The following is a 27,266-nucleotide window of genomic DNA, read 5'->3' as shown; positions in this document are numbered from 1 at the left end:
AAATCTTCGGGTAGTGCCGAAGTTGAAATAAGCTGCTCTTCTAATTTTGAATCAGTTGAGTCAGAGAGTGATATGTAGTTACAATTAAGGAGGCAAATGAAAACGGGGAAAGATGCTTCTAGTGACGGTTTATTCAATCTCATGTTTGATTCAATCTTTGTTCCTTTCCTTATAAGGCATCCTCCTTCACCAGAGTGGTCCTCTCTGGAACATGTTGGAAACTATCTGCATGCTTGAATGAGAAAAAATAATCCTAATGAGGTCAGGTTAAGTTTGGAACGTCCTAGACCTTGTTTAGAGGATAAAGTTTTGGTGACTCCTATATTGGATCCTAAAATCTTGGCTTTTTTGGCAAAGAGGGGCGTAACCTGCATTTGGGGTTAAGATAAAGGACTGAAAATGTGCCAGCACTGCCTTTCAGATGTTGTTGGACCACTGACAAAGATTTTTGATATTGTTGAAGAGGCATATATTAATAATCAAATGGTGGACATTGAGGATCTTCCTCAATCGGTCTTAGGGGGTGGTATGTTTTTTAGGAAACGAAAATACTGCCCTCTCCATGGAATGGAGGAAAGGCATACTGCTAATAGAACCCAAATTGGTAGGTTTGGTGAATAATGAGGCAGGTCGTTCAGCAAAGGGGCTTTTATTTGGAGACAAATTCATTAAAGCTATGTCTAAGTTTGTAGGAGCCTATTCCTCTATCCAAAAGTCACAGAGGGATATTAAGAAAGTATTTCAGGATCATGTTTTTTAGTGGGGCTGGAAGAACAAGGGGTTGTTTTTGAGCTGAGGATTGCGAAATATGAGAGCATCATTTACCTCTGGATATGGACCCACAAATAGTTCTTGGAAATCACCCTTCTACCCACAATGTCAGCATCCAAGAGTACGTGGAGGGGATAGCTATCATCGGAACAGAGGATCAGGTAAGGTTAGCCCTTACTGTTATCTCTGTAAAATTGGTCAGCAGACCTGCCCAGTTTTATCACAACTGATTTTGAGTGACCAAAGACCCAAGGGTGTTACTTATGGTACAAGGGTATTGCATGGATTTTCAGAGGAACCAGTTCAAAGTTGGGTTCCCAAGGAAGTTCAGTTAAGTCCAGAACAGGTAGGGTTGAGCTGAGCCAGAAACAAGGAGGTTTTGTAAGCAATATTTTCTTAGTGGAAAAGAAAGACAAGGGAATGAGACTGGTGATAAACTTGAGCAGTCCCAACGACTGAGTGGTGCATCACCAATCGAAGGTATGCATATGTTAAGGGACATGCTACAAGCAGATTGGATGACACGACTGGATCTGAAATATGCTTATTGGATGGTTCTGATTTGGGAACTTCACCAGAAGTACCTTATGTTCAGGTGGAAAGACTTGGAAATTAGTTTGCCTTTGTTTGGTCTATTGTCTGCCCCATGGTGTTTCATAACGATTTTATGCCTTGAAGCATCTTATCTGAGAGAGGGATTTGATTGATTATGTATCTAAAAGATATTTTGATCATGGATCAGAGCAATGTGAAGGAACATACTCAGATGGCTGCACAGATGGCTGTCAGTTTCGAGAATCATTAGATTTTGTGGTCAACAGGAACAATCTTGTTTAGTACCATGACAGGAGACTCAGGGAGTCATTCCGGGTCTGGCGGACCTGAGACCATGGCGGTCCACTCTGCCCTATTCTGACCGAGGCTGAGCTGCCGCTGTTCAACTGCCGACACCAACAGATTGCAGTCAGTCTGGCGTTTCCAAAGGTTGTAATCCCCCAGGGCAGCACTGCTCTGAATTTCGAGTCCCCAGCCACCAGCCTTTCCATGGCGGTTTACATTGCAGTGGAAAAGCTGGTGGAATGGGAGTGCCTGGGGCCCCTATGGGTCCCTGCACTGCCCATGCACTTGGCATGGGCAGTGCAGGGCCCCGCATCCACAACCCCATTGTGCATTTCAATACCCAAATTACTGGCAGTGAAATGCACGACGGGTGCTGCTGCACCCCCTGCACTGCACATTAGTGCCACCCCACTTCACCGCAGGGGCGGTGGCCGGAAACACTGTTTTCACGTCTGCCGTCCCTGTGGTGAGCTTGGAATAGGGCAGGCGGTGTCCTGGCAGCACTAGCAGTCAGGTGGTGGGTTGAGTTTGGCGGGCTGCCTCCACCGCCCACAAAATTCAAAATGACCACCTCAGTTTCCAGAATTTCCAATGAATGTTGTAGAAAGGGTTTTGAAGTTACTAAAAGAAAAGCTAAAAAAGGAAAAGAAAAGAAATTCAGAACGTTTTAAAACATGATCAGATTTTTTGAGGATGTAGGCTTGTGAGGATGACCTTTTGTTATCTACAATTCAGGCTATTTAACCTGCTCCTTTGAATAACTGCGCTCTTAAGAAATTAGAAGTGGTACATTTAAGAAAGGGTATGAAATCAGAGGTGAGGGATGTGCTCAGATGGTAGTTGAAAAATATGGAGGCATGGAACAGTAGAGCAATTTTCAGAGTGGTCGCAGAGCTGGTAATGGCCTTTACAGAGATGACTCCTCATGGCAAAAAATTTACTTTTTCATTCCCTGCCCAATGTTTATTCTCCAACAAGGCATGTTCAACCCTTAACGTTCTTAAGTTGATAGTTAAATTGTCCAGGACTGGACTTCACTCACCAGAGGGGAAATGGTCTGAAAAACAATACAGGGTCTCTTTGTGCACCCACTAATATAGCTGACGATCTAACATACCTGAATACGGCCCACTGCAATCCATGGAGAAACACCCAAAGTTCAGTTCTCCAGGGATAGAGGATGCCTCTACAGATATGGTCCAGGAAAATTAGCTTGAATCATGGAAGACAACAGACCTACCATTCTTACTTACAGTTTTCATGAAATCGGATCCAAACTGAATACTTTTGGAATCTCTTTTCTTATTTTCTTTAATTTTTCCTTGGGTAGGTTCAACTGACCCTCCACTGTACCCACCAAAAATCATAAAAACAGTGATTCCTGGTTCATGGTCAGACACGCCTTCTGTTTGTTCACTGCAAACCTAGATCCTCCAACAACTGCACAGCCATCCTCACTTGACTTCCACGTTTAACCTGTCCTGATCCATTATTAAAATTTTGTCCAAATAAATCAGCAGATGCACACCTCATTCTCTTAAGTACGTCACCAGGGAGCAAAGCACCTTTGTAAAAGACCATGGAGTAGAAGATAGCCCAAAAGGAAGACTGACAAACTTTCAAATCTTTCCATTCCACTTGAACGGTAGGCATTTTTTATGTGGTTCCAAATTGGGACTGTCAGATAAGCATCCTTCAGACCCAGATGAGTCAGCCAATCTCCTGTCTGTAAAACATCTCTCAGCATATGCATCCCTTCCATCTTGAAATGATGGTACTCTACCCAATCATTCAGATATCTCAGATTTATAACTGGTATCTTGCTTTGCCTTTCTTTTCTACTAGAAGAATATTGCTTACATAACTCCACTCTGGAGAGCTCAGGTATGGTACCCTATTCTGCTGGAGGTGTCAGTGGATGTTTTAAATATGTTACTGTGCTTTCCAGCCCTCCTAAAGTGTCCTGCAGGAGGGTTTTGTGAGCTAGTAATCTCACATCAGTTGAGGTTAGTGTCATGGAGAATTTCCAGAGAGTATGGGTAGTGCCATGTCTTTCAGACCAGGTTTCATCACTTACTAAGGAATCATGGGCTCCTGGTACAAGAATGATATATAGATTGGCATACCAAAATAGGTTTGCAGGAGCATGGAGAGAGACTGTGATCCCAATTCAGTGTCTTCAGTGGAGGTGCTAAACTGTTTGGCTGAGAAGCTTGAGGATGGCTTGTCTCATAGAACAGTGAATGTGTTTAGATCATCAATTGCTGCAGGGCATCAGTTGGTTAATGGATCTTCTGTAGGACAAGATATAGTAGTACGTAAGTTGATGAGAAGTATAAGACTAGCAAAGCCTCCAGTTTATCAGTATAACTCAGTATGAGATGTGTCTAAAAATTTTGAATTTCTGATTGGTTGTGAGTCAAATGAGTTGTTACCCCTAAAAGATGTATCCACGTAATTGACAATTTTGTTGTGCTTGGTTTCATTTAAAAGGCTTACTGATGTGAAAGTGCTTGATATAACAAGTAGAATTTATTCACCGGAGGGTATGTGTTACTATCTAACTAAAAGAATAAAAATAAATTAATATTCAATATTACATCCTTTTTTTGAAGACGAAGAGACTTTATATGTGATTAAGTGTGTAAAGAAGTATGAAAGAGAAGGGCGCAGATGAGACCGCATGGAGTGTATGAGTTACTTAAAGCAGTTTCTTCTCCAATGCATGAAAAATCGGTGAAACAGATAATGAGTAGAGCAAGTCGTGGCCATTAGTGTGTTTGATGCACACTCAGTGAGAGAAGAGGCTGTTTCTATGGCTTTCATGATGGGAGTTTCATTGCAAGATATTCTGCATGGTGTTAATTGGTCAAATTTTGTGACTTTTAGGACATTTTACTTAAAACCAGTTGTGAATGTAGCAAGTTGTTTATTAGAAAAGCATTAAACTTGCATAATGTTAGCTTCTGGGTCTTGCCATAACATGTTGATTAATAATGTAATTGCCAACTAAAATGATGTATGCTGTATTGTAGGTACAGAATGCCCACCCAAAAAAAACTATATTGTACTATGTGTCCAAAATCCAGCAAAGACCTCCACATGTCTAAAGCATGCAAGGGTGATTAATGATGGGAGAAAATGTGTTGCAGAAAATGTTCTAAAGGAGAGGAATGCATACAACAAATTATCCCAGGTCATAGATCAAAAAGACAACATGATGGCTACAGCTTCTAAGTTGGATGTTTTGTCAATAAGGGTCATTGTCTACAAGAAGATCAGAACTAGTGAGCTGTTCATTGTCTTGGAACATTGGCACAAATATTCACCCAATATTTCTGCAGTCATGACTCCAAGAAACCTCCTTTTGGTAACATATCCGTAGCTTGACAACAAAATAATAATTTATCATGAAGACAATTAATTTGTCTGATGCATCAGATCTCTCACCTAGACCTTAACACATGCCTTCTTTATTGGCTAGAAGATGTAAGCCTTCTGCACATGATATAGTGTGATTAGTCCTGTGGCGGCCGAAATTTACTGTTGTTCATATAATACAAAACACATATAGTGGAATTACTTTGTTTTGACTTCGGATAGAGCTCTTTGTGGTGAAGGGCATGCCTTACTAGCCCTTGGTTTTTCTTCCGTCTTGAGTGCAATGAGACTTGGTGCTATCATAAGATAATGCATTATTTACTAAAGTATATTCATAGTTAAGTACTACTGTCTTTAGTATATGTCAGAGGACATTCCATCATTCACTTGTAATACAAAGCCAGACAAGTAGGTGAGTAATTTAACCGTAATTTATTTTAAGGTGGCTTCCCAGCACAGAAACACAAGCTTTAGCTGCTGCAGAACGTTTTGAACCAGAAGGACTACAATAAATAGGCCAGAGGAGTTCAGAACCCTTATCGCTGATGAAACAGACATCCTAGGTATCTGATATAAAGTAAGTGACAGGCCAATGTTCTTTCCTTTTAAGAAACCATCAGATAAACCAAAAGAGGAGCGACTTACCAGTAGTTCACACAGCAGATCAAAAACTGGTTCCTCAATTTTAAGGTTTTTCTGAAAAGTAGAAAGGCAATCACAGTGAGATGTGTTTTTGACAGAATACCAAAATGCATTGCTTTCCAACCATTTATTGTTTTAATCTGTTTTATTTGGTTTTTGCCTTGTTACAACAGTAAAAACTTAAACACCATGACTTGTACAATCATCACACATTGGATAAAAGTACAGAAGCAATCCTGCTTTGAAGTAATATATAGCCTCAATAGACAGTGACAAAAGGATATGGTCTAGCCGACGACAGGCCCTCTTCTCCTGCTCCATCCACAGCAATCTTCAAGTCATTGTCCGAGTGGCACCGAGGGGTCTTCCTCCCATAGGGGGATATCGCTCCCCATCAGGGTATTTCGATATGTTTTGGAATACTAGTCTAGATCAAAATAGCTCTCCGGGGTCCCCACACTGTTTTATTCTGGAAGCTTGATGCACTATAGACTGCTGTCTCCATCTCTATATAGTGTGTTGTATATTGTCTCATGCCCATTGCTCACTAAGTCAGTGAAAGAGATGTCCTGCCCCATCTTCTGGCTATGTCTCATTTTGCCAGGGCAAAAACCGAGTGTGCTGAAAAGATGCTGTATCCTTGGTAGGTCCACAGCATTGGGTATACCTAATATAAGGAAGTGGGGGGTGTGAGGGACCTGTATCCCCACAACGCAGGTCAACATTGAGGTTAATGTCTTCCAGTATGATTTATTACGGCAGCATTCCCCAACGGTAAGATAAAATTACCCCTTCCATTCTTACATTATAAATAATTTGGAGCCTGTGCCCTCCCCATCTTACACAACCAGTGTTTGTGATAATAGACTCTGTGCAGAACCTCAGTAGCCTAAGTCTCACGATTTTTTCTATTATCACTTCCTGATGACGCATTAGGACTGCTTCCCGGTCTTTGTCTTTCATCGGTCCCAGTTCAGCCCCCATCTTGAACCTGAGGGGGTAGAGATTGTCAGGTCAATTATTTCTGAATGTGCAGTAAGTATACAGCACAGTCTTAGAGGCCATCCCTTCAAAGAGTACCCTGTTTTCTACGGGGTTGCAGTCTTTAAGTTCTTCCCTGGAATTAATTTTTTTAATAATAAATGATCATATAATGTTTCATTTTGTAAATAGGAGAAATGATTTTTAACAAAAAATTGGAAAACCTTTCATTTAATTCAAAGTTCTCAAGAAATTATTTCAAAATAATGCATCTTGCTTTTTGTCAGTATTCCAAAGCAGTTTAAGTTTGAACTATTGGAAAATGGCAAGATGATATTAAGATGGAAGCAATATCACATATCAGACGGTCGAATGTTAACGCAAAAAAAACATATGAGCTATAAATTGCAGAGCTGTAAACATGACGTGCCACTGCTGGCATAGACAGGATACCGCTCTATATGCCACATGATCTATGCAGGTGGAGGTACAAGGGAGACAGAAGGACAAGAGTAGAAAATGTGGTGCCCAAAAAATGCACTGGGCAGCATACAATTCAAAGTTTCATCAGTAGTTGGGAGTTTTCCATAGTTCCATAGCAGCGTGTGTGAGTGGTAGAACTGGTTTAGCCTGAAAATAGTCTAGTTTGTGAAATATTCAATGTGAGTAATGGGAAATATCCCAAATCTCAAGTTGGAACACATTAAGAATCCTACATAACTTTATATACTGAATAAGAGCTAGTGGGGAGGAGGGGTGTAAGAAGCTGGCCTGGTTTGTAGTGAGTACCAAGGGGTACTTACACTCTGCACCAGGTCCAGGTATCCCTTATTAGTGTAGAAGAGGTGTCTAGCAGCTTTGGCTGATAGAAAAGGGTAGCTTAGCAGAGCAGCTTAGGCTGAACTAGGAGACATGCAAAGCTCCCACTATACCACTGGTGTCATATGCACAATATCATAAGAAAACACAATACACAGATATACTAAAAATAAAGGGACTTTATTTTTATGACAATATGCCAAAAGTATCTCAGTGAGTACCCTCAGTATGAGGATAGCAAATATACACAAGAGATATGTACACAATGCCAAAAATATGCAGTAATAGCAATAGAAAGCAATGCAAGCAATGTACAGTCACAATAGATTGCAATGAGAGCACTTTGCTTTAGGTGCAACACAAACCATATACTCTAGAAGTGGAATGCGAACCACAAATGGACCCCAAACCTATGTGAGCTTGTAGAGGGTCTCTGGGACTGTAAGAAAACAGTGAGGGTTAGAAAAATAGCCCATCCCAAAACCCTGAAAAGTAGGTGTAAAGTGCACCTAAGTTCCCCAGAGAGCACAGAAGTCGTGATAGGGGAATTCTGCAAGGAAGACCAACACCAGCAATGCAACAACAATGGATTTCCGGACGAGAGTACCTGTGGAACAAGGGGACCAAGTCCAAGAGTCACGATCAAGTCGGGAGTGGGCAGATGCCCATGAAATGCCAGCTGAGGTTGCAAAGAAGCTGCCACTGGATGGTAGAAGCTGTGGTTTCTGCAAGAACAAAGAGGACTAGGAACTTCCTCTTTGGAGGATGGATGTCCCATATCGTGAAGAAGCTTGCAGAGGTATTCCCATGCAGAAAACTGCAAACAAGCCTTGCTAGCTGCAAGGGTCGCTGTTAGAGTTTTTGGGTGCTGCTGTGGCCCAGGAGGGACCAGGATGTCGCCAATTGCGTGAGGAGACAGAGGGGGCGCCCAGCAAGACAAGGAGCCCTCTCAGAAGCAGGCAGCACCCGCAGAAGTGCCAGAACAGGCACTACAAAGAGGAGTGAACCGGAGCTCACCCGAAGTCACAAAAGAAGATCCCACGACGCCGGAGGACAACTCAGGAGGTCGTGCACTGCAGATTAGAGTGTCGGGGACCCCGGCTTGGCTGTGCACAAAGGAAATCCTGGAAGAGTGCACAGGAGCCGGAGCAGCTGCAAATCACGCTGCACCTAGCAATGCAGTCTAGCATGGGGAGGCAAGGACTTACCTCCACCAAACTTGGACTGAAGAGTCACTGGACTGTGGGAGTCACTTGGACAGAGTTGCTGAGTTCTAGGGACCACGCTCGTCATGCTGAGAGGGCACCCAGAGGACCGGTGATGCAGTCTTTTGGTGCCTGCGGTTGCAGGGGGAAGATTTCTTCGGAGCTTCTAGTGCAGAGAGGAGGCAGACTACCCCCACAGCATGCACCACCAGGAAAACAGTCGAGAAGGTGGCCGGATCAGCGATACAAGGTTGCAGTAGTCGTCTTTGCTACTTTGTTGCAGTTTTGCAGGGATCCAGAGCAGTCACCGGTCGATTCCTTGGCAGAAGGTGAAGAGAGAGATGCAGAGGAACTCTGATGAGCTCTTGCATTCGTTATCTAAAGAATTCCCCAAAGCAGAGACCCTAAATAGCCAGAAAAGGAAGTTTGGCTACCTAGGAAGGAGGATAGGCTAGCAACACAGGTAAGAGCCTATCAGAAGGAGTTTCTGACATCACCTGATGGCACTGGTCACTCAGAGCAGTCCAGTGTGCCAGCAGCACCTCTGTTTCCAAGATGGCAAAGGTCTGGAGCACACTGGAGGAGCTCTGGGAACCTCCCAGGGGAGGTGCAGGTCAGGGGAGTGGTCACTCCCCTTTCCTTTGTCCAGTTTCGTGCCAGAGCAGGGCTGGGGGATCCCTGAACCGGTGTAGACTGGCTTATGCAAAGATTGGCACCATCTGTGCCCATCAAAGCATTTCCAGAGGCTGGGGGAGGCTACTCCTCCCCAGCCCTGACACCTTTTTCCAAAGGGAGAGGGTGTAACACCCTCTCTCTGAGGAAGTCCTTTGTTCTTCCTTCCTGGGCCAAGCCTGGCTGGACCCCAGGAGGGCAGAAACCTCTCTGAGGGGTTGGCAGCAGCAGCACCTGCAGTAAAACCCCAGGAAAGGCAGTTTGGCAGTACCCGGGTCTGTGCTAGAGACTCAGGGGATCATGGAATTGTCTTCCCAATGCCAGAATGGCATTGGGGTGACTATTCCATGATCTTAGACATGTTACATGGCCATGTTCGAAGTTACCATTGTGACGCTATACATAGGTAGTGACCTATGTATAGTGCACACGTGTAATGGTGTCCCCGCACTCACAAAGTCCGGGGAATTTGCCCTGAACTATGTGGGGGCACCTTGGCTAGTGCCAGGATGTAACTTAGCACCCAACCTTTACCAGGTAAAGGTTAGACATATAGGTGAATTATAAGTTACTTAAGTGCAGTGGTAAATGGCTGTGAAATAACGTGGACGTTATTTCACTCAGACTGCAATGGCAGGCCTGTGTAAGAATTGTCACAGCTTCCTATGGGTGGCAAAAGAAATACTGCAGCCCATAGGGATCTCCTGGAACCCCAATACCCTGGGTATCTCAGTACCATATACTAGGGAATTATAAGTGTGTTCCATTATGCCAATGTGAATTGGTGAAATTGGTCACTAGCCTGTTAGTGACAATTTGGAAAGCAAAGAGATAGCATAACCACTGAGGTTCTGGTTAGCAGAGCCTCAGTGAGACAGTTAGTCATCACACAGGGAACACATACAGGGTACACTTATGAGCACTGGGGCCCTGGCTGGCAGGGTCCCAGTGACACATACAACTAAAACCACATATATACAGTGAAATATGGGGGTAACATGCCAGGCAAGATGGTACTTTCCTACAAGGGGTCATAAGGCCAGCTCAAAAAGCATACACTCAAAATAGCAATGTTTTTAGACGGACAGAGGTACACAAAAAAACTATACTGGCTGCAGGAGATACTAATGACCAAGACAAAGTGAATAAGGTAAAATTCTGTGAAAGTCAGAGAAGCCAGTTTAAGAATATTCATTAGTCAAACAACAGGTAAGGGAAAATGTTTTTGGGACATTTTGTTTAGTTATGATCATGGTTGTTTTTTTGTCTGCTTCCTTTGACTGACCTGGTGACCCTGGATCTCTATGTTGCCTGCTATAGGCTTCATTGCTACCATCCAATTTACAAAATGAGCAAGCATTGGTAAAGTCAGCAGATCTGGTGCTACATGCCAAATGTTTGGTGTTGCTAATGTTCAGGAAGGGTTTTGTAATACTGTAGAAGTGGACTACTTTTTGGGTATGTGTACATTGTGCAAGATTGGAATGTTGTCACTCACAGAGAGGCAAATCAATGGCTGAAGTTGGCTGACCTTCCGGTGGGCACCCTAAAAATGTGAATAATGAACAGATGATGAGAGATTACTGAAACTTCCTACATGACCATCTTTTGCATCATGTTTTCCCAGATTTTTGCCTTATCTGTGTTTTCTGGCTGTAGAACTCTGTGCACTTTACCCCGTGTAAATGAGTGGTTTAGTGCCTGTGCTCCCTCATTCAACATGATTAAATTGGTATGCTCGTAATTGGCACATTTAACTTACCCGTAAGACTGTAGTATTTGGTACAAAGTGTACCAATATCTTGTAAGTTAAATGTCACTACTGGGCTACCGTAACTATTGTGCCATCTACTACAGTGATAGTACAAAAAAGAGTTTTAAAACTGCAAATTTGACCTGTCAACATAACCACGTTTGTCAGGTCAAAACCTTTCTTTTAAATACTTACATGTCCCCTTTAGTAAGCCTTATAAGGCAGATGTTGTGGTATTAAAAGTATTACATGTAAAAGTTAAATATTAAACAAGGATAAAAAGGTCCCAAAAGCTATTTTCACTGTGGCAAGGCTGACTACTCCAAAGGAAAACAGTGGTTAACCTTATTACATTACATTTAAAAATGATGCTTTCAGTTAGGAAGCAGCCAGAAATCTAATTCAAGGACTCATTTTAATAGTTATGAAAAATGCAATTTAATGGTAAAATTGTTTTTGATTAATTATTAAGGTAAAGGTACTTTTAGAAAGTTACATTTTACCCTGCCTAATATCTCTGGGAGTATGTCTGCATGAGCTCCATCTGTCACCTAGCAGTTGAATACCCTTTTGATGATGTGGGAAACTGTCCTCAGAGCAGAGGCAAAGGCCTTGGGTGTGGGAGATGTTGTTTCCTCAACAGAAGAGCCAGTAGGCTGTGGCCAGGAACTTGATAAACTCTAAAAATACCCACTCTGTCACAGGCAACGAATAGCTGGAACCTGGGCAGGGTGCTTCTTGGCTCCCCCAGCAAGGCAGGCTCCAATCACATGGGGAGGGGAGCTGTCCTCAGAACTGGTTTAGAGTGCTAACAGAGGAGGTTTTTTTCAATGCCATTGCCACACCAATGTGGTGGGCACACAGGCTCTGCACAAGGGGAAAAGGGTTTCACCATCTTGGATTTATGCAGAGAGGGGCACTGTGGGATTGTCTGCAGGAGGGCAGACAGGAAATGTTGCTTACCCATGTGAACGTTTGCCCTATTCATTAGGGGCGGGGCCAGGAATCACCCTACCAACAGACTGTTGCCAGGCAATGCTGGACGAAGATGTTGCCAGGCACTACTATACCTGTGGAAATATCAGAAAGGGTCTAAACCTGCTGTCTGTTACCTGAGAAGGGCAATGAAGGGCTGGACATGCTGTCTTGTGTACCCAGGACAAATATGTGGTCTATTAGGGTTATAAAGCTGACCTCTAATCTGATTCAGCAGGACCTCGATTGGAATGTATCTGGCCTTGCGGGGCCCTCTTCGGCAACAGCCTACAGCCTTACCCTGCTGGAGGAATCCAAGTCCAAAGAAAAGAAACTAAGGGGGTTATTCTAACTTTGGAGGAGGTGTTAATCCGTCCCAAAAGTGACGGAAAAGTGACGGATTTACCACCAGCCGTATTACGAGTCCATTATATCCTATGGAACTCGTAATACGGCTGGTGGTATATCCCTCACTTTACCGTCACTTTTGCGACGGATTAACACTCCTCCAAAGTTCGAATAACCCCCTAAGTCTGAACAACTGCTCAGAACTTTCCAGCCAAAAGTCAACACTTCACTGGGACCTCGTCCAACAGCAATCTGACATTGTGGAGCCCCTTTTGGCCATATCCTGCTGTCTTGCCCCACTAAAGATTTCTGACTTACATTTGATAGACTAAGGGCCTCATTACAGCCCAACCGCCAAAGCTGTGGGGAGGAGGCAGCCATCATACAGGCTACCTCCCCCCGGTCATATTACAATGTTCCCACCGGGCTAGGCTTAGGTTTATGTAGTGACTCCAGCAGGTCATCCTGGCAAGGATTGTGAATTTTTGTTTGAGGTGGGTAGTCACCCTCATCAATTTATACTCCAACTTTGTACAAAAGCTACATTATATGTGCACATAATTTTGATAAACTTGAAAGGTTTTGGCTAATGCCAGGCCTTAAAAGATGAGGCACAAGCTTGTCAGTAGAACCATCGCTGCTGAAGTTCAATACAAGGGCTGTTCCAGCAATTTGTGCTGCCATGGTCCATCTACACCTTCATAGAACCATGGAACAGCTCTTTGCATGCTGATGCTGGTAACTAGAGTGGGTGGTGTGTATCACTGTGGAAATGTATTGCTGTGTCAGTGGGAACATCTATAAAGGACTGGAAAACATGAATACCATGAAATTGCTATACTTATAACCTATGCAAACACATCAACCTCGCTGCTAGCATGTCTGTTAGCAATGACGTTGCCTCCCATTTTCTCCCCTTCAGAATCATAAAAGTGCACTCATATAACTAAACTGTGGTCCGGCAACACACCAGAGCTATGTATAAGAAGCCATAATGTGAAAAGATAAAATATAGTGGAGTGAACAATTAAGACACATTTGGAAGGCATGCGCTTACTCTTCCGTTATCTTGCAGGAGCATAAGAAAGACAATAGAAATGTTGGGACAAGACAGGAGTCTATGCTTGGATTGTACGAATGCGGCAAGTATAAAGTAGTCACTTCAGCCTTTATAGTCTCCTACCCGCCACTCTAAGTCTCCAGGTGTAGCATGCCATATTGTCCCACCTCTACTGAGTTGACCATTATTGTGGACTCCACACACCTATTCAGGCTGGTCCATCAACCAAAGGTCCAAAAGAAGTTGTGGACTCAAACTTCCTTATAGTATCAATTCAGGTTGGTCAAAACTTGTCAAGAACTTCCAAGAGGTTCTTGCTCAGGCTTCAGATGCATTGCTTTATCAAGGCATCTAGTACATCACAATTGTAGGAGGATGCTCTCTATATAGCATACAAAAAAGATGTGACATGTGCAGAGAGTCCTTGCAACCCCACTTTGGCATCCAGAGACAAAAAAGCAGACCACCTAATGCTCTGTTTTTGTTGTAGAATGGGTGAGCAGTTAGGATAATCTAGGAGATGTGCTAAGCATTTGTTGTACAGTATCACACTCGGAAGAATAACTTGAGGCCAATTTTAAAAAATGATATAGGTTTTTAAAAATATTTCAAGACCAAGGACACCAATATAAGGTAAGTACTTTTTTAGTTATGATTTTTCAAAGTTTAGAAAATGTTGCATTTCTGTTCTCAATTAAGCTCAATAGGAATCAATGGGAACAACTTTAAAAATGCATAGAAAATCAGGCAATGCTCTCACAAAAATCACCTTCTAGTTTTAGGTCGAGGTCATCAAAGTGTCCAAAGGGCCAGCCAGAGAACATCCAGCAGTTCCCGTTTCAATCAGAAGCAGCAGCTGGCTAACGGTCTTAGAGATGGCGCCCAAAGGAGATGGCGGCCACTGCAAAGGTGGACTTAAAGGTAAGTCTAGTGGGTCCCCTTGGAGGCTGGAGATCACAAGGGGTTAAGGACCCCTACAGCACAGCTGGTTTGTTGATGCAAAGGCCAGGGAAGACAGATGCAGCGCAGATAGGTCAGCTATGAGTCGTGAATCTTGGAGTCCTTGGAGTCAGGAGCAGGTCACTTGGAGGGTGGACTGCAGGTCAGCAGGGACACTTTGGGGTTGGTTCTTGGGTGTCCTGAAGTCACTCAACGGGTGCTTGCGTCTGGGCTTTTGGGAGTTTAGAGGGGACTTTGCTTCTGGGTGTTCAATGGTGGGGGTCTGGTACCACGGATAGTGGTATGCCACAGCCCTGGATAGTTACAGTGCCACCAAACTTGGCATAATGGCAGATCTTGCCCTCAAGGGCTGTTGTACAGAATTTGGCTTGGCTGCTGGCTCTGAGTCATTGGTCAGAAGATGGCCACTTAACCTGAATTTGTGGTTTCCTTGCCTGCTGGGTGCATGGAGTGAAACCTTCACTCAGTGCGAGGTTCTTGGTGATTTTTAGAAGGCTGGAGGTGCTCTGGGGTTTTGGAGAGTCCCTCTGCTTTCCAGGCGAAACCTCAGCGGCAATAGTCGAGTCCTTGGAGCAGCAAGCAGGGTTTGGTGTCTTTTTTTGTGCAGCAGGGCTTCAGTTCTTGTGCGTTGGATCCTCATTGTACTGGTCTTCATTCTGTCCATCAAATATGAGGTCTTGCTCCAAGGATGCACTCTAAATAATGTATTTAGGGTGTGTTAGGGGGAGTACCTGGTAGTGGCCAATGGGCCACCTACCATAAGGTTGCTACACCCACTAAATGACTGCTTCCTGTGAGAGGGGGTCACATCCCTAACCCTTATTTGATATTTTCCTGATATCCAAAATGGAGGAAAATGAAATGGAGTGGTCACCTCACCTGCCACACCTGAGGGGTGGTGCAGGCTGAGGATGGCTACTCCTCATATTCTTGCTATGGTCCCAGCTGATTTTCCAAGCTAAAGTGGGGGTAAAACCATTGGGTGGCCACCTACTACTAGCAGCAGAGGCAGATATCAGATTTCAAATGCAGCATCGCCTTTAAAGCTGCCCGCTGCTGCAAAATGCCTGAGTGCCTGCTTGGGAGAGGAGATGCAACACCTCCTCCCATGAAAGGCTTTGTGTTCTGGTTCCTGAGAGCAAAAACCTTTCATCCCAGCAGTCCGAAATCATGTCTGGTTGTGGCAAACTAGATAGGGCCAGTCAGCAACCATGCCAGGGCTGTTAGGTTTTGCAGGAGGCACCTCTAAGGTGCCCTCAGGGTACATTTTATAATAAATCCAACACTGACATCAGTGTGGCTTTATTATTCTGAGTTGTTTGATACCAAAAAACCCAGGGTTCAGAGATGCCATCATGTAGCTGGGGAACTTGTAATGACCAGTGTCCTGCACATGATTTTTGCTATGGCTTCCCTGTACACTTACTATGTCTAAGAATTAGCAAAGACACAGTAGGGACATATTTGCTCATGCACACATATCCCTCACATGCTTTATAGTGCACCCTGCCTTTAGAGCTGCAAGGCCTGCCAGACGGGTGAGTTACCTATATTGCATGCATTGTTATTGGGCATGGCACTCTTGGTGAGTGCCACGTCAAGTCTGCAACTTTGGTTACACATTGTAATACACTTGCAATTGCAGTCTGTATGAGACTGGTGTGGGGCCTCTCAGAGTGGCACAATTGGTGGTGCAGCTCTGTGGGGGGCCCTCTTCAGGACCCATGTACTAGGTACTAGGGGTACCATTCACAAGGGACTAACAAAGGTGGCTGAAGTGTCAAGCATAGTCCAATGTTGGGAAAATAAATCTGGCCTTGGGAATCTGTTTAGCAGGTGCCCAGGGCACTCACAGTTTGAAATCACATCATTCTCCACGCATAAAATGGGGGTCTGCCAGGTCGAAAGAGGCAATTTCTTACAACAACCATAGCTTAAAAGTGAAATCTGAGGGAGGTTGGCAAAGACTGACATCACCTTGGTGGCCACCTCCACATAAATCAGTTCAGGCAGACCTCATTTTATCTTCCATTTGTGGTTCTCCATTTACTTCTCCAATTACACTGAAATTAATATTGTCTAACTCTGAGAAATGGAAAGGATTTCTGCACACACACAGGGTGGGTCATATTCCATCTTATAAATCTTTTTAGTTTGTGTAGCCCTATTTCAAGCAGAAAATATGAACACTTTTTAAAAACTGAAAATGGTCGGACATTTAAATGGGAGAAATGAAAAAATAAGAAGTAGTATGTTTGATTTAAACTGAGCCACTGGTAATTATGTTGGGGCTCATTCCAGTTCACCATATTATTGTTCACTATGCCACTCTAAATACAGAGACACCATATGTAGATCAGCATAGGTTCTGATTCTTGGTCATGAATGGTATCAAGCATGTCAACGGGTTCAGAATACCCTGTATTAGTAACCATTTTTTTTGTGTGGACAAAGTTGCAAGGATCAGCCACCTCTGGGAAAATTGCATTGGCTTACTTACTCCATTTAAATTTTTTGCTGATTTGTGAGGCACAGCATATCACTAAGGCCTCAAGACAAAGTCATGCATGTGCACCATGTATCTATCAGTGTGAAAAATATTGTACAGTTTTAGAAGGTTTCACCCAAAAACAATAATTGTGCTGACTCCAAATGAAGAAAACTTGAAGGATAAGGGTTATTACCTGGCTTGATGGATGAGTGAAAGAGACTTCAGTGGGGTTGAATTTTCATCTTGAGAGAGATTATGAGGAGCAATTGTATGGACATATGTCTGGACAAGGACATAGGGTATAGAGTTTGGCAGATGGGGTTACTCCGTAACAAACGTGAAAGATTCTTCTGTATTACGATTCCATTATGTCCTATGGACATTGTAACACAGTGGACAGGATATCCCTCAGGTTTGTGGCAGAGTAACTCATCCGCCAAACTCTAAATCTGGCCATGTATTTGAACTGATAGCATTCCTTAATATGGAGCTATGGATGTCGTCCATTTTAAATGTGTTAATGGTATTATATTTTTGAGTGACTTCTAATGAGACTTCAAAACCCTTATGGTTTCATTTTCAAGGAACACCATGGTATTTTAAGGGAGCCTTTCTTCGCTTACACAGTACAGTCGAGAATGCTAGCATGTTTGCACTGGTATTTAGTGGAGATATATCTTTATTAGGAAGTTAAAAGGTTAGTGATGAGGGAGGTGGTCCTGTAGACAGCCCATGCGTGCTTTTATATTATGAGTCAACAATCTGTGCCTTTACAATGGGTTTCCAGGGACGGGGCCTGCCTTCTCTTTAACTTTGTATATTGTTTGCTTAAGATGGACCTTGTATTTCAAAGAGTCCTGAAATGGTGTGTTTATGTGAGTGTGTCACACAATAAATTGAAAAAGGCATATAACACAAATTCACCCCAACTGAATTAGCATTACCAGAAGATTTCTGACAAGGTCACGAAGTTGTTGCAGAGCCTTTCCAACTTGGGCTGCAATTTTCTCCTAGAAGAAAACAGACAAACTGTTAATGATTTGAGCCTGGATTGTCCTCAAATCCAAAAAGATTAAAAGTGCATTAGACTCACAAATGAAACACATAGGGATGCATCACAAAGCATTTCTGGCCTGGTCTATTACATGTCCGTGAAAATATTTCTGGAAGTTCTTGGTGCAAACACCTTTTATCCCTGTCTTATAAAACACATTTCTATTGCTGGTACTGTGTGAGAAGAATATTTGTACATATCTGTTGTGTTGCATGTTCTAATGATGATGATATTTTATTTTGTTGTTTGTGCTGCTGTGTTTTGTTCCTCTAGCATGACATTGTATTTTTGATGTGTTTTACTGTTTGTATTCACCTTTAACTGTTGTATTGTTCTGATCCCTTTATGTGTCAGTTGTGTTGCCAATTTGGATTTGGGTTATGCCACTGTGCTATGTTTTGTTGTTTAGCTTAGCTACACCAGCACATTCTGCTACATTTCCAGCGAAAGGCGGAACACTCTTTTAAATTTCCAGTGTCAAACACCCATTTACCACTGTGTAAGTGGGAAAATACTTCTGCGGTTTAACTTTTTAACAGATCAGTTAGCTATAAACTGTGGCAGAGAACTATCTTCATTTAGCACTGCTAGGGCTCACCTTATGACCATGGCAAAAAATATGATGGACAAAATGTTGGCTTTTACTAACATGAAAAACAGGGAGACGTATCAGCCTGGCGTCTTTCATAGAGACCCTCCACTCTAAAAATCTAAATGATCCTAAGCACTGACCACAACAATATGACATACTGATCCTGCTGAACTATTTGAAAGAGTTTAGAAGATTTAAGAAAGTCTAATAACAATCAACACATTGCTATTTTCACTGGAAACCATCTTGGTATACAGGTGTACAGGTGAAAAACCTCCAGGAACATCAAGCACATGTTCAGTTTCCTTATAGTCACTTTACCCAGTACTAGGCTCAAAAGAAAAAAATCAGACAATGGTCCTGGTTTAGATTTCATAGGATGGGTTACTCCATCACAAGGGTGACGGATATCCCATCTGCCGAAAGATAAAACTCAAGGACATAAATGGGATTTATATTTCGGTTGAAGGGATATCCGTCACCGCTGTGACAGAATAACCCAACCACCAAAATCTAAAATTAGGTCAATATTTGCACAAAGTGCTTGATTGTTGTGCCATTTTCATCAGGATGTGTGAGTAAACATTTACTTTGCTCGGTATATCATACCCACTCCATTACATCAGGTTATGCCCGGAGGTAAAGCTAGAGTAATGTTGTAGCTGATCCAACCCTGGGGTTAAACTTTTTGGGGTAGGGAGATAGGCTTTTCATCTGCACATAGCTGGTACTGCCTCATTAGTGTTATCAAAGAGCTACACTGGAGTGATGATAAAATCTTCAAGAGTATCCCACCCCACTTCAAATATGCCCACTAAATCCTGAACTAAGGTCCTTGTTGGAGACATCACAGAGACAAACATTCAAGTATTGTTCTGAGACTCTCAGGGGAGACATAACCAGAGACAGACAACAAGAACTGTACTGATGTGAGACATCCCCAGAGATAGCCACTAAGTATTGTCCTGAGGTGCTCAGGGGAGATGTTACTGAAGACAGACAATTTGGATTAGGAACATATCTCTGAATCAGGGATAAGATGTGAACGGTAATTCTCGAATCAGACAACAGAACAAGCTAAAAATTAAGAACTTACCACTGTTGGATTTCCGCCTAACAGAAGGTGATCAACCACACATCCAGTGTCTTTCTGGAAATAATAAAACAATGCAAAATATTCTTATAACCATAAACATTGAAAATAAGCCAGTATTGGAAAATTGCATATGTTATATGCTGTATGTTGTGAACAACTAAAACAATAAATACAAAGCTGTCATTACTGAGTTGACTTTAAAAGATCAAAGACTGTAAAACTTTCATTGATGTACGATTTCAATATTACAATACACTGAAATTATGTTCCTTTATTGGCAGTGGAAGATTACCCTCAAACACATCTAAAAATATAGCAGTTAATAAAATATTAATTCAGCAACACTGTACCATGGTTTCTTTGACTTCAGCTAAAAGTTGTGTCCATTCTTCCAGGCTGCATTCATTGGTCTGGGGGAAATGTTCAGAAACTGGTTACAAATAGCATATACAGTTCATGTCTGAGTGAGACGAGAAGGCTGCAGTTAGGATATTTTACTCATAAAGGGCCACCATACTGACTGCCTGCTTGCATCTCTACTCTAAAGGTAGAGGCGTTCCACTATCTCCAAGAGGGGCATCATTCCCTGACTCCAGCAGTGACACACTCAATGGATAATATCAGTAGTAAAACACATATGTGACAGGAAAAGCATCAAAGAATAATCCATACATGACACATATAAAATCACATATTTACATTCAATATAAAATGACATTCAATTTGCTGAGAAAAATCATTTTCAAAATTATCAATTTAGTATCTATACATTGAGTTCAATATTTAATTATTATCATAACTGTAATACTTTGGCTCTTGTTTGCCAAGCCGCATGTAGAATATTTGAGATGGAATAAAGCCGCACACAGACTTGATCACACATACATGTTCTTATAGCATCTTGGTAGTTCCTAAATCCCAGCACCAGGCAAAGTGGCTTAACCCATCTAGATCTTGGCCTTGTATAGTCCACGCAAAAAAGCCTTAAAACATGTCCCTCTGTTTTCTCAAATTGGTAGAAAACAGGACACAGGGTACACTGAAATTCAGAGGGCATCAACATACACATAAAGGATACTATGAGAAGGATGCCAAATCTAAACTTTATGTACCAAGTTCTGGATGAGGAAGAATTCATATAATCCAAAAATGCTTTGAATATATAGTCACATTTCTGAGATAGAAAACAATTAGTCTATCTGCCTGGGGGTAGGGAGGTCTGTTGTTTCTCAGAGACCAAGCACCAGAACCTCTCTTTCACAATGTTGTAGGCTCTGGATGTAATAGATGAAGTCGAAGACTCACTCAACCCAAGATTTTCTAAACTATTTGAATGTGCATCAGCCAAAGTATCTTGAGCTCTTGTGGTTTTGAAATGACGTCATACAGCCGCTGCCTATATGGTTCTATCTCTTCACTCACAAGATTTGAAACCAATATAAAATGTGCCTTAACTTAGCATCTCTATCTATTGTTTTTAAGTCCCAGTCTAATAACAATGGCAATAGCGGGGAGTTAGCGGGGAGCTATGGGGAAGTTTCAACCAGTATCTCACAAAATAATTTTTGGGTTTTCCTGAGGGACTCTGCAGCACTATGCCACCATAAATATGAACCATACATGGCAGAATTAACTGCCTTTCCTCTATGATGTTGAGAGACGAAAAAACAGTGAAAGTTGCTGTGTGCTTTGCAAACCTGACTATTGCATATCCTCTATGTTTCAGTATCAATGTGCTTTTCTAAATTTGCGCAGGCCATGTTTGAGATTCGGAAAGTGTGATGTCAACAAAATCGAACACCATCACTTTCTCCAAAAAGATCGCTCTCAGCCTCGTTTTAGTTCTGAAATTTCTATGGGGATTAAATTTAGTCTTCGGTGTGTTAATCTGCAAGACATCATTGCTACTAAAAGTGGCAAACCTCTGTACCAAAATTTGAAGCCCTTTCTGGGATCTACATATTAATAAAGAATCATCATCAGAGAGTAAACTAATGAAGAGGATATGGGTAAAAGCTAAAATCAGCCCTTCTAACATCTATCCTTTTGGACAGTTTGTTGTTTCTTCTGGAACACGGACCCACCTGTACTCACTAACGCCTGCACTGCACCTACACAGAAGACTACAAACAACCAAGCACAACTCCACTTCATCCTGCTGAAAGCCTGCTCCTTATGTAAACACACCATGTAAATCTGGGACACCATCACCACCAACGACCCGAACATCGCCTTCATCTATGAAACATGGCAATCATTCTCCTCAGACCCAGACATTGCCTCTGCTACCCCTGATGGCTATAACATAGTACACCGAGATCGCACCAACAAACATGGCAGGAGCATCACCATCATCTTCAAGGAAACCATCCAATGCACCATCACTGACGACGATCTAACTGCAGACTGATACTAACACCAGGGGGCGAGGCAGCCTCGCATACATGCAACCAGGACCACGCCCAGCCTTCGGCAACTCCATTGCCAACCTCACTGCCTACCTCACCATTGACTCCCTTCAGTGCTTCCTATTGGACGATCTGAATTTCCAGCTTAACGATCCCAGCGACACCAACTCCACTTCCCTCATGAAGAACCTCAGCAACATCGACCTCACCCAACTGGTCACCAAACCCAGGCACAAAGACGGATACACACTGGATGCCATCTTCACTTCTAGCAACAGATCATTTTCACCCATGTGACTGAACTCACCAGGACCGACCACGTTATCATCTGCTTCACATCTCCATTTCCCAGAACACCACCTCAAAGCACCTTAGCACCCCCACTGAAGCTGTGACAAGGTAACTAAGACCCGATGGGCACAGGCCATAGGCACCACTAAACCCAAGCCCATGGAATACCTCCATCCCAACTAGGCTGTCAAAAAACTCTCCTCTCGGACCACCAACTGTTCCAACAGAGTCGCCCCAATTAAACCAACTAAACCCAACAATACAGCCAAGCCAGTGAGATGGTACACTTCAAATCTCCACATGTGACTTCCACCAACTTGAGAAACAATGCACGTGACCAACGTCCCCTCCAACAGAGTCACCTACAAGGCAACCCTCAACAACTACCACCACCATATCAAGACAGCAAAAAGAGCACAATGGATTTTCAACCTCAGAGCCATTGCTATTAGCAAGGAACTAACCCCTATCCTCAACACCTCCATCTCCACGTCAACCTTCCCGGACGAATGGAAGCATGCAGAAGTCAGTCCCATCCTAAAGAAACCCTCTGATGACCCCAGCAACCTCAAAAACTACAGACTGAGCTCCCTATTTCACTTCTCGGCCAATGTGCTTGAGAAAGCCATCATCCTACAGCTGACCGACTACCTTGAATGAAACCACCTTCTCGACACCTCACAATCAGGATTTAAGGCCAACCACAACACGAAGATTGCACTGATTGACACCACAGACGATATCAGGACCCTCCTTGACCAAGGAGAGCCAGAAGCTCTGATCTTTCTTGACCTCTCTGCAGTGTTCAATACACTCTCCAACAACACTCTCCTCAACAGACTCCACAACATAGGCATTCAATGGAATTCCCTTAAGTGGGTCACCTCTTTTCTCTCAGGCCTCATGCAGAGCATCCACCTTCTTTCCTTCACTTCTACACCCAAAATAAATCACCTGTGGTATACCCCGGGATCCTCTCTCAGCCCAACCCTCTTCAACAACTACATGACCTCCTTCACAGACATAGTCAGATCCTAAGGATTCAACATAGTCTCCTTCTATGACAACACTCCAATAATCTCACTCATCCAAGACCCCCCAGAGCGCCAAATCCAACTTCCTCAATGCCATGACCAACGTAGAAACATGGATCAAAAACAGTTCACTCAAACTAAACACCAACAAAACAGAATTCCTGATCTTTGTAAAGAACACCTCCATATGGGACCACAACTGGCGGGAAGCAGAATTCCAACCAATGCGATCTCCATCAGACCCCGCATGAAGCCTCAACATCATCCTCGACTGCCAACTATCCATGAATCGACAAGTAAACTAAGTCGCCTCCTTCTTCTTCTACATCTTCAATATGATCTGCTGAGTCTTCATATGGATCCCTACATATACCAAAAAGGCAGTCATGCATGCCCTGGTCATCAGCCACCTCAAGTATGGCAATGCTCTCTACACTCAAGTGTCCTCCCAGCTGCTTAAAACTCCAGACTCTTCAGAGCACTGCAGGCAGGCTCATCCTCAACCTCCCCAAGCACTCATGCATCACCCCACACCTCAGGAACCTCCACTGGCTCCCCATCCAGAAGAGATGCCAATTTAAAATCCTTACACTTGCATACAAAGATCTCCACAACCTATTCATCCCACATCAACCACTTCGACGTCCTAGCAAGACAACTAAGCTCCACCTTGCCAAACCTCTCACAAACCCCCTGCATCCATTGCAGCTGCAGCAGAGGCAGCTCCTTCTCCTACACAGCAGCCAAGTCCTGCAATAGCCTGCTCCCACTCCTCTGAAAATTTCCCTCCCAGGCAGACTTCAAAAGGAGACTAGAGACGTGGATTTTTGACAGAGGCATGGCACCCTCAGCACCCTAATACCCTTAGGGGTGATATCGCTGTGCTTTACAAATGTCATGATTGATTCATTGATTGATTGATTTTGCCGGACCAGAGCATAATTGTCTGTGTAAATCCTTCTTACAAAATCCAACAAGTCTGAAAAAACTTCTGTCTCTGCAGGTACCCTCCATAGTTTAACTCTGGGGCCATGACCATGTTAAAAGCTGCCTGTAAATCGAAGAAGCAACGTATAAGGTGCTCAGGCCAATGTCCACAGTCCTTCATTTAGTCCAAAATGAAGCAAAAGATCTATTCAACCATACTTGTCTTTGGTCTAAATCTGGCCTAGTATGGATTCAAAATCTCGTTTTCAATAATCCAGGTTATGAGCCTATTAAGAACAGGCTTGAAGAATATCTACTGCATATTATCAAACAAACTGATTGATTGCTAGTTGCCAGGTATATTACAACATCCTTGTATAAAAATTGGTAGTACTATTTTTGCACTCTTCCATGAGTGTAGTACCAGACCGCCTGTTCCTATGGTATTTGAGAGGGCATTTAAATAAGGTAACAACTGATAACATTTCAGAACATGTCGAAGTAATAGCAAAGGTAAAAGTGTTCTTTTGCTGGCCATAAAGAAATTCTATTTGAGCATTATGAGTGTCCACTTCTAAATAATCACTATAAAGAGCTTTAAGATGCACAACCCATTCTTTTCACGGGATAGGAACTTCTTATCTCATAGCATTCTTATGCCCCCCACTGCATTTATTGTGAACCAAAATGTTTCAACATATTTTTGTATGTATGTGAACATTGCTCCTTTGAAATGTTTTTGTAAGCCTTTCCTGTTAGTTCCTATTTACCTTTGCCCCTCCCCTGCTTAATAGCAGTAACCAATAGGCTCTTAGTTGTCCAACAGTCACAATCAAACTACTACTGTCCCTGTTCTGATATCTTTCAAAAACGTTATTTCAGGTTATTGTGCCTACACAAGCATGGTAGAGGGAAGCAATGTAAATTACAAGTTCATAGAATGATATAATGACCATTGGGGTGCCATCTATATCCACCCACTTTACATTCCTTCTATTGTTATTGATAACTTATTCATTGCCTCCAGAGTTACCAGTGTATGATAAATCATCAATCAAAGATACAGTTAAATGGAGGACCCAGGGTTATGGCCACTTTCATGTGAACATCATGTCAACCATTTCTTGCCTTAGGCATACATCAAGAAGTAAAAAATAATATTGCTACTATATGTGCCTCTCTGAGGGTAAATGGCCGTTGTAAGCCCATAGACCATATAATATTGTGAGCTCAACAAGTAGTAGTGCTGACCTGTTAAGTTCTGTCTTCAGAGGTGAAGTTAATTCCAGGATGCCCCAATAGGAATCCTCATCCTTTGCTAAATCTATTACCAGCACACATGGTTCAAATGACATATTGAAGTCTCCCCAAATAATTATAAGACAATACTTGCTAAAAAAAGGTTAAAAATCTATCAAGCAAACGTAAAGGTAGAGACTGGATACTTATTCATGCTTCTGCAGTATATTAGTGGTGTAACACAAAATGATAGAGCCCGCTGCAGAATGTGATGAGGGGCCCCTTAGCCTTATATATCTTAGAAATATTCAGGCTTAACCGGCTTTTGTTACACCCTGGGCATGCTGGATCTTGCCTCCCCCGCAACCGCAGAGGCTGTAGGGACTAATGCTACACCGCTGCAATAGATATTAATTAGGAAAAATGTTTAATATTATTTAAAGCAAATGTAAGTTTGATCCCAGTATATTTATTAATTTGCCAGTTTGAATTTCACAGATTCATCAGCAACATAGAATTCAATACAGATAAAAGACAGGTGGAAAATACTAGATTAAAATGAATTAAAAAAACATCCAATGCTGACATTCCCAATCTCTATCACAGTGCCAGGTCATCCTTGCTTTTCAAAAAGAAATCATCACTTCTCTTTGTGCTGCAGAATGTAGCACACATAGAAAGAAGAAACAACAAGAAGAAATAAAATATATCTTCTCATTACGCCTGCCCTGGGGAGGTGGAAGATTTTGACATATTCCCAGGTTTATGTCCTTGTAAAATCAGGGAATGCGTCAAAACCCATGGAAGTTGTGTGGGAAAACACAATGCAACGCTCATTTAACGCCCCCCTGGTGCAGATTAAGGCAAGCAGTGACTTGTGCTTCCTTGCCTTACTCCAGTATCTATGAGGCCAGTCAAAGCCAAGCAAAGTGGTTTTGCATGGCTTCATAGATATGGATCACAGTCTGTGCTGCCGGAGCGTCCAAAAAGGTGACTCCATGGTTGAGCAGGGGGTTGTAAATATGTGCCTCCAAGGGCTTTATTCTTACCAACCATGCAGTATAGAAAAAGCTGAAGTCATGGATCACAATCATTGGGATTGTATTTGCTCTACAACCCTCTAGGACTCCCAGTACTGTTTAAGCCAAAATGACAACGATAAGCATTTAATACATTTTAACTGCAGATAGCTATACGCAGGTCAAAAAAAGAAAGAATGGGTTCAACATTTTCTTGACCTAAATTACAAGCAGAGCATGTACCTTGGCTAAACTTTAGGTTCAACCAATATCTTGTGAGAGAGGCCAGAGGAAGTGTACCCTGCCTTAACTGGATGTGCAATTTCCTAGATAGAGGTGATAGAAACAAATCTGGGAATTCCTCAAAATAAAAATCAACCTTCATATTTATAAAAGTGTCCGTTAAACTCCCCCAAGATGGAGTGTTCACTTTTCTGTTCAGGGCATCTTCTAAAACATTTTTTTTACAATTAGGCGTGTACTAGGGGTAATGGAGGTTAGAATCTCCCATGGCTCTCTCAAGGCTAGATTATTTATCCAATCTTGTGTGTACTTTAGCCAGGGGATATTTAACACCTGGGTTCTACTGATCACATTGCGAAGTCTAGCTCTGTGGTGAGCTAGTATTTTGATAGACCACACTTAAATCCAGTACAAGTCGGGTTTCAATCTGGTGTGGTCATTTATCTCCTGAACACCTAGGTCTAA

The 27,266-nt window shown here is 42.6% G+C and overlaps 1 protein-coding gene across 1 annotated transcript in view; it reads right to left on the bottom strand.

The window, feature by feature from the left end:
- The window catches only part of LOC138260834 (ranaspumin-like), a 55,573-nt gene that overhangs the window by 15,345 nt on the left and 12,962 nt on the right, over nt 1–27,266 (bottom strand). Inside the window, exons 4-7 of the mRNA XM_069209259.1 lie at nt 19,991–20,050; nt 19,641–19,694; nt 17,843–17,908; nt 5,638–5,688 (exon numbers count right to left, since the gene is read on the bottom strand). Of these exons, the coding sequence (XP_069065360.1) occupies nt 5,638–5,688; nt 17,843–17,908; nt 19,641–19,694; nt 19,991–20,050 (231 nt within the window). The remainder of the gene's footprint in view (nt 1–5,637; nt 5,689–17,842; nt 17,909–19,640; nt 19,695–19,990; nt 20,051–27,266) is intronic.

The sequence above is a fragment of the Pleurodeles waltl genome, chromosome 10 (genome assembly GCF_031143425.1).
Source record: "Pleurodeles waltl isolate 20211129_DDA chromosome 10, aPleWal1.hap1.20221129, whole genome shotgun sequence".
Lineage (NCBI taxonomy): Eukaryota > Metazoa > Chordata > Amphibia > Caudata > Salamandridae > Pleurodeles > Pleurodeles waltl.
The sequence above is the reverse complement of the archived record's forward strand: the minus strand, read 5'-3'. Positions and strand labels throughout refer to the sequence as shown.